This window comes from Megachile rotundata, chromosome 1 (genome assembly GCF_050947335.1).
Source record: "Megachile rotundata isolate GNS110a chromosome 1, iyMegRotu1, whole genome shotgun sequence".
In the NCBI taxonomy this organism is placed as follows: Eukaryota; Metazoa; Arthropoda; class Insecta; order Hymenoptera; family Megachilidae; genus Megachile; species Megachile rotundata.
In genome coordinates this window covers 18,046,949-18,061,033 of record NC_134983.1, presented here as the reverse complement: position 1 = coordinate 18,061,033, position 14,085 = coordinate 18,046,949, and the positions used below count along the sequence as shown (strand labels likewise).

General features: G+C 38.0%; 1 protein-coding gene and 1 long non-coding RNA gene across 4 annotated transcripts in view; one reads left to right on the top strand and one right to left on the bottom strand.

The window, feature by feature from the left end:
- Imp (IGF-II mRNA-binding protein) overlaps positions 1 to 14,085 on the bottom strand; it is a 122,539-nt gene that overhangs the window by 90,327 nt on the left and 18,127 nt on the right. For both annotated transcript variants that reach the window (XM_076533712.1, XM_003704864.3), the window contains exon 2: positions 8,593 to 8,656. In XM_076533712.1, coding sequence (XP_076389827.1) covers positions 8,593 to 8,656 — 64 coding nt within the window. The remainder of the gene's footprint in view (positions 1 to 8,592; positions 8,657 to 14,085) is intronic.
- LOC143264835 (uncharacterized) lies at positions 5,977 to 13,741 on the top strand. Of its 2 annotated transcripts, none has more exons than XR_013038807.1 (3): positions 5,977 to 6,459; positions 6,612 to 6,823; positions 6,899 to 13,741. It is a non-coding gene; the product is annotated as an uncharacterized LOC143264835 (long non-coding RNA). The 2 variants fall into 2 exon arrangements; XR_013038802.1 differs by having other exon boundaries at positions 5,984 to 6,459; positions 6,612 to 6,750; positions 6,899 to 13,740.

The window sequence follows — 14,085 nt, the reverse complement described above, 5'->3', positions numbered from 1 at the left end:
ACCTTTAGGTGCCTGTGTTTTTAAGTGATATTTGTATCATTTTTCACAATGTACGATAGAGTTTCATTAATTTTAAAACGTGTAGAGAAAAAATTATGATTTCATACGCAAAATGGAAGGTGTTACAAATATGACAATAGGGACATGTTATTTTTCCCTGCATTTTTACCCACTTGAGTTTTGAAAATTATGGATAAATGATTTTGCAGAGTAAGTTACGTGAAGCAGTAAAATATAATTTTGTCAGAGTATAAAATTGCGAAAATAAAATGTATAACCGTTAACGGAGATGTATGAAATTAAAGTCAACGGTATTCAACATCTTACTTAACGATTGCAGATGAAACGGATATACACTCGAGGGTAAGTAAAAATCGAAAGTAATTTATATTATCGTAGCTCTCGATCGGGAAGGTGTTAATGTCTGTGGGTTTTGATTGCGAGGATAAAGATCCCTAAAGTTTGTCTGGGCAAAGTGCGCTTGCGTGATGCGACATTTGCATTCAATGTGGATGCAACAAGTGTAGAGTGAACATCATCGGCCCCTTCGTAAACTTGCGACTGTAAAGAATTATGCTGCAGTGTAATTTGAGAGAAACATATTTATAAAAAGTTATATGTAAGAATATTAATAAAGTTACTGATTAATTGAGTCCTGTACTACAAGGAAGAAACAAGGTACATGAAATTCATCTTTTACGAAACATATTAATTTGATGTAAAGATTGACGAGGGGTACATAAAGACAAGTTAATTAAGAAAAAATGTTAATAATCAGATATGTATCGATATGTAAATAAATTTTTTTGTAAGTACATTAATCTTTTCCTTAAAAATTGTTTTACTCGTACGTTTTTCTTCGAACTAAACTCGATGCAATCAAAGACTCTCGTCAAGATTAAATATTTCACAACTGATTTTACGATCTTCCGAATTACTTACTAAAATTCCAGAAGTCAAACGAGTTCATTTCTCTGATACATATTTAAATATGAAATACCTCCAAAAGAATTTGAGGGGTTTTAAATTAAAATGAAAGGTCGCGAATTAGCAGACTAAAAATTCGAAACCGCATGAAAATGCTTTCTAAATCTTCCCTAAAAATCGTTGCGGTCTAAAGGGTTCGACTTAACGAGAAGAAAAACCGTTCGCACGCATGACGGTGGCTCCGTAATTTGATAAACGTGTTATTTCGCCGGCCGATGTTTCCCCACTCGTTAATCGGCAAAAATTGTCCCCCGTAATAATCCCATCGCGCTTGAAATGCATCGCGCACGCATCGTCCCTTCGAACGATAAAAAAACGCAAAAACGTCGGGCGAAAAAAAGGGAGAAAGAGAGAAGGAAAAAAACCGTATCAACACAATATCCAGAAATTCGAGTTGCGCCTGCGTGCCGAAGCAGCCGGCTGTGCATTGACGCAACAAGTGCATGCAGGATGCACCACGAGCTACGAGGGAGAAGGGTAAACGGGGTTGGGTGGGGTGGTATGAGGAAAGTGGGGAGTCGAAAGGGGTAGAGGACGAGCAGAGGCAGAATTAAATGCAAGGCGAGGGAGGGGGCACACCACCAGACCAGGGCACGAGGTTGGCACGCGCCGAGTGCAACGATTCACTTCAAGAAAAGAGAGAGAGAAAGGAAAGACGAGAAGAGGCAGGCGGAACGCGACATAAAGGAAGAGAAGAAAGAGAAAGTGCATTGCGAACGAAGAGATTTCGGTGATGGGATATCAACCTTTTCGAATTTAAATTGCACAACTCGATCTCAGCGTCAAAAGACACTTCCCAAAGTGCTGGTCCATGAGTTAGCGCCTTCTTCACCAGTCGACTTTCAACTTCCATGTATACCGTCAATTTAGCGGTACAATGCTTATTTTCTTCGTCTTGTTAAATGACAAACATTATTTTACAACTCGATTATTTCTGTTTATGAACAGAATAGCTCAAGAGCGGTCTACTTCTGATGATGTACTAATACAAACATTTTCAACGGTTCTGATATTTTCATTACCTGTATGGATTCTATAGAACATGTCTTTCAAAACAAATGGAACTATGTGCTGTACAAAACGTGACACATGATGACAAACATTATTTTACAACTAGATTATTTCTGTTTATGAACGGAATAGCTCAAGAGTGGTCTACTTCTGATGATCTACTAATACGAACATTTTTAATGGTTCTGATATTTTCATTACCTGTATGGATTCCATAGAACATGTCTTTCAAAACAAATGGAACTATGTGGTGTACAAAACGTGACACATGATGACAAACATTATTTTACAACTAGATTATTTCTGTTTATGAACAGAATAGCTCAAGAGCGGTCTACTTCTGATGATCTACTAATACAAACATTTTCGATGGTTCTGATATTTTCATTAACTATATGGTTTCTATAGAACATGTCTTTCAAAACAAATGGAACTATGTGCTGTACAAAACGTGACACATGATGTGTTACACATGATGTGTTATTCTTTGAATTAAACAGAATATGACACATGATGCGTTATACAAAACATGACATGTATCATACAAAATATATGTACCGATGTATGAATAATTGAAATTAGATTGAATTAGTTAGCAAACTCTGTTGTCGCAACGTTGATTAAGAATCAAATGAAAGAACTGATTAAAGATGCCAGACTTGTCAGAAAACTTGCAAGAGAAAGTTTTGAATATCCGTCACCATAAAAGATTATTAAAGAAGAGATTGTTTTCCTCGTACAGAGTATTTGTTTACGATTTATGAATTCGAGGGGACAAGTGATGCAGAAAAGCGACTGGTCCCCGGAGTGCAGGAAATGCAAACAAAATGCAGTGAGCCACCGGCTGCAGGGGTCTAACCTACCACCATGTACACCCTTCCTATCGTGCAACCTGACTGACCTGATACGCGCCACGAGGTGCAGCGGTCTTGTTATGCAAATGAGAAAAGTGCACTCTCCGTAAGTGCAAGTGGAAAGAGGCACACGATATTCACGCGTGCAATTCATTCGACGAGATAATGCACTTGTCACGGTTACTATTATTGTCCGGTCTTGTCCGGTGGTTATACTCGGGTGCAACTCTTCCTCTCGATTAGTATATGTAAATTTTTTTATTCACTTTCTAGATGCAATTCTTGTATTTACAAACTTTTAGATCGCCAAATATTTAGATTTCTAAATTTCTCAAAAATCACTTCAAACTAAGGAGTAGTAGACTCTTCCCTCCTTCGCCTTGTAAAGCTAGAATTGCTCTTAATTGTACTCTGATTAAAATCGTTTATTGCAAGCTACAAAATATTGACCTATAAACAGTGTTAGTAAATAACAACCAAAAGTCTTTTTCTTATCACTTATTATTAATTATGATAAATTCTTTGAACAGTTCTATAATAGTTCTAATAATCTGTAGTTCAAATATATAAAATATAATAGCTCCGTATGTCACGAAATTCAAGACTTTAAATTGTAGAACAGATGCCCTCAGGGAACTTTATTATTTTTACTGCTTGACCTTGGTTTACAAAAATACAGTAATTATTCCGTAAGAAACAGTGGAAAGGAAGATGTTAATTGCACCAATTCAATTGCACGAAGCTGGTTTACCGCAACAGAAACGTATACACTGGAACAGAATAATGTACAATGCACGTGCCTGCATTGTATGGATGCACCGCAAAGTGGACTTCCTTTCATCGGCTCCAGACCAGCGTTTGCAGTCATCGTATTAACCATGTGCATGACTTTCAATGTTTTCAAAAAGAAACCACGTAACGAAAGATGTATTCGAGTCATGAATCATTCAATGACAATGAATCTATAAAACTGTAAATAAAACGGTGTTGAATGTGGATATCAGGTTTTGTTTGGTCAAAAATAGTCAAGAGAGTAGAAAACGAGAATTTTCATTAAAATTTTTCGAATGTTATTAATCAGAACTAAATGTTATTAACCAGTGATACTTTGTAGTAGATTTTAAATGATGTTAATTGTATTTTTGAAATTATCTGGCATGACGAGGCAACAATTTAATTCCGTTCATCGACGGAAATGCTCAATTGCAACTTCTCAATCTGCTTCCACTATCCCGGAGTAAATTACTTGGAAGTAAATTGCAATGAGTCATCATCGTACCCCCCCATATTTACATTTATGGTGGTAAGCGTATACGGGAATTTTCTTGGCTCTAATTCCCTACTCTTTATCGCGTAAACGATCACCGAGTAAGAAATACATTGTAACGCAGATTTCATTTTAAACGAACCTAATTAAATAAATCAGGGAATATATGAACCTACAATTCGAAATTAAATTACCGAGGGGCGGATAAAATACATTTATTATTTCGAAGGTATTATTTGAGGTACAAACAAGATTACTAATGATTATGTACGGAACAGTGATGAAATTGAAACATTTCAAGATTTAGAAACTACATTTCTAAATGTTTGAATTTCTGATGCATTTTCAAATTCATAAATTCAAGTTGGAATCCTAAGAATATACAAATCTATCTTTCAACTTGAAAATTAGAAAATTTGGAAGTACAGAGATACTAAATTTGCTTCCTCGAATTTGGGTACATGAAAGATATTTTGAAGGTTGGGGTTGTAGAAAATTTAACAATCGAGAAATTACAAAATATACAAATTTAATTATTAGGAAATTTGAAAATGAAAAAATTTTGTCTACTAGTACCTCATAACGTTAGAGATTCCTAAAGAATTCAGAAATCAAGAAATAAGAGCCCTGAATCTGTGTATCGCGTGGACAAGTATTAATTCGTCAGTGTGCACTTTACAGAACGAAGTCCAACAAGTCCATAGATGTGACAATAAATATCGTTAAAATGACATCAATAGAAACGCGCGCGATATAATTGTCACCATTCGTTACGAATTTTCTGTTCGGTTCTCACAGTCACGAGGCTACGAGTAACGTCACACATAGCCGGGCTTAATACAAAGAGGCCGATAGAGCCAGTTAAAGGAAATAGAATCAAAAACGCGGCGGATCCCATGGAATCATTGTAAGGATTTTTGAGGGGTGAGACCCTCGGACTTTAAACTAGTTTCCGCCGGTACCAGTTTGTTTCTCGGTGGTCTTCCTTTTTCTTCCATCTCCACCTATTCTCGCCCTTCACGTCACTGTAGCCATCTTACAAGAGGCGCTTTACATTTGAAACATATCGGCTTATATGGAAATGAATGTTTAGCCATGCATCGGTCCTTAAACATTAAAAAACGGCAGAGCGATGCCTCGCTGTTGGAAGCTGATACGCGAGTTCTACGAGCGATGCAGAAAGACAACTCGGAAGTGACTGTCCCTCTGAATCCGTCTATTGTCGCGATGCCTTCGCTCAATCTTCTTGCAATCATGAAAGAAATTTCATTATTACAACGGTTATATTCGTCACCCTAATTGAATGGAACACGAGTCTAGCAGGTTTTCACCAAATGAGATTCACTTCGGTTGTAAGCGTTAATAATTGTTGGAGAGCCTGTGTCTAGGAAACTCTGCAGAACCTCAGCATGTGATCTAATTTTAACGAAATTCCACGGAGGTCCACGTTTATAATGCACATTGGGGAAAGGGGAGAAGCGATCGTTTATGCGAGTATTCTAAATTTCAAATCAGCGTATTAATTATTAACACTGGGATAGAAATATTTCAGGAATCTAATTTGCAAGTTTAGGAATTCCAAACAATTTATTAATTCAACCCTCTGTTGATACCTACTCGGTATCAAACTCAACTCGACTTGTCTATATTTACTTGACACCTTACATATTGCATGTTGTCAGACTTACCCGAGGTAACACTAAAAAAGTTCAGAAGTTTAATTTAGAAGCTTCAAATTGACTAATGCCTAGAGTTCCAAACCTAATAGAATCTGTACGAAGTCTCAAGAACCGGTCAGCAAAATACATTCTGTTCGACAATTTAATACCGAAAGTAATATTCGTGTAATTTTTTTTATCTGTTTTTAACGGTGCCAGTTCAAAAGCGACTGAATTAAAAAGTGGCGGCCAGTACAGCTCGTTATACTGTCCACTTTCCGTGTGCTGCATTTAATTGCTCTTATCTGTTGTCGAGTATCGTTACGAGCGGCAGCAAATCCTCAGTTTATACGATTGCCACGTTCGTACGGTCGATAAGGTTTCTTGTAGCAAAGAGGAGTCGGTGGTGTGAGTATAAACGAGAAGAGAAACAGAGAAAGGAGCGAGGTTGGGGGATGGTGAAATAACAGATTGCAGTTGTGGCACGAGCGAGCAGCCTGGGCACAGCTCGGAGCTCGTAAGGAGAAGGCAGGTGCCACATTTTTTTTTTCTCGAACGCCTGCTTCACCACCGAGAAGGAGGCTGCCTCGGTGTGCAGAGGCTCCCAAACGCTTCTGTAATCGTGCTCGAAAAGAGAAAAGTTATCTGGAGGGAGAGAGAGGGACGCTGACCGAAACGTACGGTAATTAATATCCGACAGAAAGTTTTATTCACCGCGATCAAATAAATCTAACTCTCTTATCGTTCGTCGAGGTAGTATTGTAACGAAAAGAATGTCTAAACATTTGTTGATTGGATTATGGTAACGAATTAATATTTTCATTTTATTCGTAGCGCGACATGTTGACAGTCGAAGTTTGATGTATGCTATTCGTTGATTTTCTTAATATAAGACTGAGTTGCAGCCAACGTCAATTTTGAAACAGCGAGTCTGACATGGTTCGATGACAAGGGATGATAAAGTAACACTTATGTAAGTTTAAAGCGTGAACTATAATGGAGATGTTAAACTTGTCAATAACTGTAAATAAAACAACAGTGATTAGGTACTTGTGTGCATCAAACGCGATACAGATGATTCTTCAACAGTTTGAAACATTTACATATATGATAATTTTCAGCAAATTTTCTCAAATTGATGTAGCACAAGTGTCACTTTACTACACTTCTATGTCAATAGAAAAATTGCACGAAACACATAAAATGTCAGATCTAAACCAGCAACAATACGTACCAGCGATCCGTGTATGCGAGATGTATGTGGCAGCATGCGAAAAAACAGTGCAAATGTAATTTGTATTCTACACACGTGCATAAATATAGAGGTGAAAAAACGGTACTAGTTTACCATTGCAAAGAAAGTATGCATCGTAAATTATTCAAGAAACATCTCGAATCTCGCGAACTTCCAGCGAAGTACGTATGTACATATCTAATGAGAGCCACGAAGATTCGAACGTTCAAATAATTTGGCTAACTTCGAATACGAATTTCAAATTCGGATACTGAATTAATACGAAATTATTGAGACTCTAGAAAAACGTGTCGGAGAAATGTTTGAAGATCCAAATATTGGGATTATATGAATCATGCGAATTAAGGGTAGGTAGCTGGAGATAGGATAATATAAATGTATACGGATTTAGGAGATATAGAGATTGGAGGGTGTAGGGATGTAGGACTCTAGGAATCTATGGATGTAGAGATCTGGGGACATAGAAATTTGCAAAAGAAGAAATGGACAAATTATAAAAATTTGAAGAAGTGCAGATTTAAGGATCAAAGAATATAAGGATATAAGAATGTCTAGCTGGCGATGTATGACTCTAAGAACCAAGAATAGGGACTTGGGGGTATAGATATGTGGAGGCAGAGATCTATGTATTCAAGATGCAAGAATTTAAAAATAATAATATACTACTGTAAAAACTTACGAATATAGAAATCTGGGAATTTAAAGATACAGGAACTTAGAAATAATTTTAATCTAACACACAGTATTTAACTTTGTGCGTTATAAATCCTTCGAACGTTAAATTTGAATTTGAGCAAATCATCCGAGTTTCAAATCCGAATTCCGGTGACTTGTAGCCATAAGTTTCGTGTCGATGATATCGAATGTATAAAATTCTCGGGAACGAATGAGTTCCACTGAAGATAATCTTTGAGGATTTTTGCTTGGACACGTTCGGCACGAGTTCGAAACTCTCGCGGGCTGGTCGCGCGGCGCATTTACTCGCGTGCGGCCAATTATGCACCTCGTTATGCCGGTATTACGCGTGATCTCTCTTTCGATCGAGAAATTGCTTCCAGGGTTAATAACCCTTCGCGAAGTTTGTGTAAGCGATTACACGAAATTTTTTTCGAAGACAAATGGACTATTAGCACGTAAGGACAGGCTCGTTTCGGTGCTTTCCGCGGCCGGTAACCGGAACGTAATGAGCCGAATAACTTTTGAAAATGTTTAATTTGTAATGCACGCGTAACGCGCGCGTGATACGCACGGACGTTTCCTGCACGATCGTGAGATTTACGATCGTTTCAAGAACGACGGTTAACAATTTTCGTCGGACAAGCATTTAATTATGCCGGCAACGAGACAGTTTGCGATTAATTTATTTAACGATCGTTTATATTTGCATACAAGGTAATTCGCGGTGCGATGTATGCGTAAAGCAAAGTTCCTTATCGCAAAGGTGTTCGACCGGGAACGATCAATGGAGCGACGAAACGTCTTGCCGAGCTGTAATTACGTTTGATTTGCGACAGCTTTATCACACGAGATCCAGAAAACGAGGAAGCGTTAAATACTCACCGTTTCTTCGGTCCGGTGGCCACCGATGGCTCTACCACGAGCGTAGATTCGAGATAGGTGTATCCTGGAACAAAAATAAGAAAACTATTTATATCAGGATGTAGATGCAAAAGATCCATTACTATTGCACGATATATAGGGGAGAAGTTTCACAACCCAGAGGTTCTTAACCCAACGTCTTTTGATAGGAAGGAAATATAACTACTTACTACGGTAACAAAAATAAACATGCCTTAATTAAAACTTGTACATTCCAGAGTATATAAGATTTACAAAAATATATTTGCACCATAAAACTCTTTCATCAAAATAAAACTTCTCCACCCTTTTGAACATATCTGTCAACCGTTAAACGTACCACTTGCTCAGAAAGTACTTTTTCATAACAAAGAAGAATAAATCAAAAGGATTGAAACTTAATGGAAGATACAATCAAGTCGATTGTATTGCTAGAACGTTCTCATAGTATGACAGTAAAAAAAATTAGTTCATTGGGTCAGCACGGACAACCTGTTTGACGCCGTTTATCTGAACTTTGACCCGGATCCGACCAACCGATGGGATATTTTCCCATGGAAAAGTACGTGGACACCGGTTTCAACCTGAGACGAACCTGACAGTTGCTTCCGGGTTGCGATGTTTAACGGTGCAAAAATCGATGCACTAATCTAGAACTATCGCACACCTCATATTCTAATCAGGATCAAGAGGTTATGTGAACGAATTCGTAGTCATAGTCCTGTTGGCTGACGAATTTTTCGACATGGTTCGAGGGTCAGAACACGTATGTACTTATATGTATAGGTATACGCTTCTACACAAGCATTTCCTTTCCTAGGCGCCAGGTGTCTTCTGCCAGTTAGACCCATCTAATTTTCCCTAACCAGTTCCTCTATAAGCATCCTGTAAAAAAAATCTACGAAACCATCCTTTGTCGGGCCAACGAAATGACCGTTTTACGTTCACGATCGTAGAAATATATTTTACATCTCTTGATTCATTCAAATTGTATTTTGGTACGTAATATGATGCATACGAAACGTTTTTGCACAAGTAACTTATAAATGACGGTGGAAAAGACCTTCGATTCGACATAAGCAGAACGTAAACACAGTTCGATCAGCGACTCCGCGAAACACATATGGCTACTGATTTTATTTAAATGGAATAACCATTTGTATTAATCGAGTTTTCTAATTTCGTAAAACACTAAGTTCAACAACAAGATTAAGGAAATTACTATATCCCTTTACAAGATTATCACTACTTGCAAGTGACTAGGATAACTACAAGTTTCACGGTAGAGAAATTATGTAAGAAGAGCTACTTATAAATATAAATGTGAAAAGAATTATTTTAAGATAAAATCGAATACTGTAACTCTCCACAGATTCACTACTTGAGAATCCATCATGGCGTTTACAATTTTATCTATTCCAATAATTGTCAACTAAAGATTCCAAATAAAAGATATTCAATATTAATAATTTTTTATTCGACTGAGAATACATTGTCGGTATAAACCGACAGTTATAGAATACTTATTTTTAAGCATGTTTAGAAGTCGTTCGAGCGGCTCTCGTTCACATGAATTAGTTACAGTCGGTTTGCGATTGAAGTACACCGAGCATTCGATGATCCACGAGGAGCATATTGATAATGATCTCGGCGCTTCGCGTTTTCGTACACGCAGAGTGGTGCTTTTTTTTCTCTGAACGAGCGGAGCCTGGTTCAGAAAAACCGGGTAGATCTCTCTTGCGAGGTACATACAATGGCGTGTGGCGAGTGGCGGAATTGTTCGCGAGGAGTCTATTAAATGCAGCAGAGAATGCTCGGTACAATGAGGGTATATAATATAACCTACCTGGCGGACTAGCTTGGGAATTCGAATGAATTAAAAATGCGTGTATTAAACGCAAAACTTGCGAGAGTAAGACGACAGGCGTTTATGGTTATCTCCCGTGTTGGCCACTTGAAACAGCTAAAGAAAAGGGAAGATGGCCGAGGGAAATAAAAAAGGAGGAAGTGGTGCGTAAATGGCTACTTAGTATGGTCCCGTGTCGAGTCTCCCCTCCGATCTAACCCTGCATATAAGCAATAATATTCGTAAGTGTTTCTATGCACGAGTACTCGAGTTGCACAAGTACCAACAGGTTTCATGCGAAAGTCAATTCGCGACGAAAGGGGATGCTGAGCTTGACGAGCTTTTAATTGGATTCTAATGCCGCGTCAAATTCGACGTGTACCTTTATACTCGATTTCACGTGTTTGCCGTTTAAGAGGCCATTAAAATGGGATACAGGTTCGGTTGTAATAGTTAATACACTTTATAGCGATGAACTGGATAAAGTATCCTATCTGGGTACATTAATATTAGCGGTATGTAAACATTTTTTAGCTGCCTTGTATTGTCGATTCGTGAAAAGGGGTGTAGAAATTCTTCGGGGAATTGGCTTGAAATCTCTGATGAATTTTTATCATTTGCTTTATAAGTTATATTTATGTTTCATAGTTAAGTTATATCTATGTTTCATAGATTTCGATAGAAATTGTATAGAAAAATAAAAGTTTCAACCAGGTAGCTTGTATGATCTATTACAGATTAAGATACACGGCGAAGTTTAATTCTTGTAAGCTTTACAGCATGTAGGGACAAAAATAAGCGGTTCGTGGTGTATCCGGTAGTACAGATACGGCGGGTTATCGATAAGTTAAACGTTGGCTATCGATATCGCGTTATCGTTGTAGGGTTAAGGCAAGAAATCCGTGGCTACATGTTCGGTAAAAACGGGACACCCGTTACACGGCTAAAATATACTGGCATCTCGCATGGGGCGCGCTGCTAAGAAATGCAGAAACAGCAGTTGCTATGCTAGGTGGTACTCCCTACAAACACACGCACACGTTACGCGCTCGAGCCTCTTCTCCTTCTTTCTAAGCACCGGTGAAATTCGTGCATACAACAGAGACGGACAGACTCGACAACCACTGGTGTACGTACACGCGAGAGGGTACGCGCGTTTTTACCCAGTCACACACAGATTTTTGGGGGTTCGTTGTCTATGTGTTGCGCGCTCTGTGCCATCGTGTTGGTGCAACGTGCGCACGAGGGAGTAGGTCCAAGGGAGAGAGAGAGAAAGCAGCAACTAGAAGAAAAAAAGGGGGGATAGAGTGAATGAGAGGAAGTGAAATAGCGGTAGTACGAGGGGTGTGGCAGTGGTGGTATTAGAAGGGAGCAGAAAAGAAGGGAGTGGAAATGAGACAGCGTACGAGGGACGACAAAGAGAAAGAGCGAACGAGATGGAAAAGGGAAACCGAGAGAGATAAAAAGGGAACGTAGAAAAGTGACAGAAACGAGCGTGACAAGGAAAGAAAGATGTTTGAGCTAAGCATAGCCAGCAGGGTCTAGAGAAGAAGCGGGTTTGCGGATCGAGTCGGTGTATGTGGGCAAGAGAGTAGGTTAGCAGGCTCTCCCGAGGGAGAAGGTAATAGTAGATTGTCCTGTTGAACGAGCAGGATAGCAAGTGCCTTTATAGTGGGTCAGTACTAGCCGGCACCCGGCTAGCAAGCCTTCAAGGTCTCCTTAGTGCTCCTACCTCCTCCCTCCCTCCTCCCTTTACGTCCCACCATCTACCCTCCTGTTACCTACAACGAAAACTGCCAGGTAGGTGAGCCTCGACGAGCGAGAGAGCGAGCTTAGGAGAGCTATCCGGAGGTCGTCGCAGCAACCCACCTAATATATATTCATTCTCTTTCTCTCTCTTCCTCCAACTCCCGTATACCTTCCCTTTTCATTCCGCTACGTCTCTTTGTCCCTCTTTCTTGATACGTTTTACCGGTTCCTAACTCAAAATCTCGTCAATTTTTGCTTGACGGTGAAACGGTCGAACGGTTTTCGACACGGTTCGTTCTTAGATCGCGGAATTTTCACATCTGCTTCATCAAATGAATTCATTTTATTTGGGGGTATACAAAATTATCAACTTCTTTGCGATCTAAATTCAATGAGAAAAATTCTGAAATATAAGTCTTAATTTCATGAATTCAGATCGTGACACGCACGGATGAATTATTTATTATCGAAGCGCTTAATTGTCACTTAAGAGATAAAAGAAATAAACCAGAAATTTGGGAAAATGAACACAATCTAAAGAGATTAAACGAAATAGTTAACTTTTCGAATTTCAAAGTATAGTTCAGCCATGCAGATAAATTGTAGTAACAAATATACTACGCTTTAGCCACTGCAGACTGTTTATTAGTCTGATCGCTTTTTTGTATAATAATTTTAAATAAAACTCTAAAGACTAGACTAAAGATGAACTAGTTGAAGTACATGATCATGTTATAGGTTCCTGTCTAATAGAAATAATACGAAACTACGATTCATATTTTGCCGGTATTCCAACAATTTTGTTCACAATATTGAAATATAGAAAATATGATATAAAACAAGAAGGTAAATTTTCGTAAGGAACATTGTTAACAGCGGTTCCGTAATCACCGGCCCAATTTCGGATTATAAGAATAATCTTGAACGAGTCTATCGGTTATCAACGTTTATTTATAACGTTACGCGTTATTAATAAAAGACCCACCACTTCGATATCTGATAGCTTCACCGACCAAGGTAACGTAAACTTAACATCCCAGTCGCTGGTGCAGCATTTTTCGTTATCTCGCTACTTGATACGTGCTCCGAAACGGTTCTTCGATGCACTAGCCAACGTGCATGTACTACCGACCATAAGTGCCAGAACAATTGCACTTTTTCTTTTAGGATTATGTAACCCTCTTGCCTACACCCAGATGAAACCTAGGTGAAAATTTCGTAGTTTTCTAAATATTTCTTTTAACTGAACCGTTGTTCATGTCTCTTTCACATATGAAAATTATGAACCTTCTTTTTGAATGACTAATATTAGAATAAATGTGCTTGTCTCACTTTTCATTGTAATTTTTGTCATTATATTCTTATGAGGAAATCACCTCAAATGTCCTCAGATTTTAATCAGCTCCAGCAAATCGATATTACGAACTTCTCTATTGAATGTATACGAAGAGATTTTTGTATGTAATCCATGATTCATAAAATCTTAAATGCGTTTAATTTAAAAAATTTTTTAAATGTTAAAAATTCTTTAATTTTATTCTTTCCATTCTTTGCGTACATCAAACAATATACTACGAAATTTCTGTATTTTATCAAACATAAATAAAAAAAAGACTAACGAAATTATTATCAAAATTTCTTCTCCTCCAATGTTGTACAATCGACAGATAATATAAACATTGTAACTATATTCACATAGTTACATCGAAGCAACAATGCATCAGATATGTTCCCAAAAATAAATTGTTTGTCAAAAAATTTCGTTACTCTGGAGTTCATAAAAGTATTTTTCGAATAAAAAAAAAAATATGCAACTAATATGCGAGCAAAAACTCATGAAAATCGTCCTCCATACAGAATGAAAGTTTAAAATTCTTTTA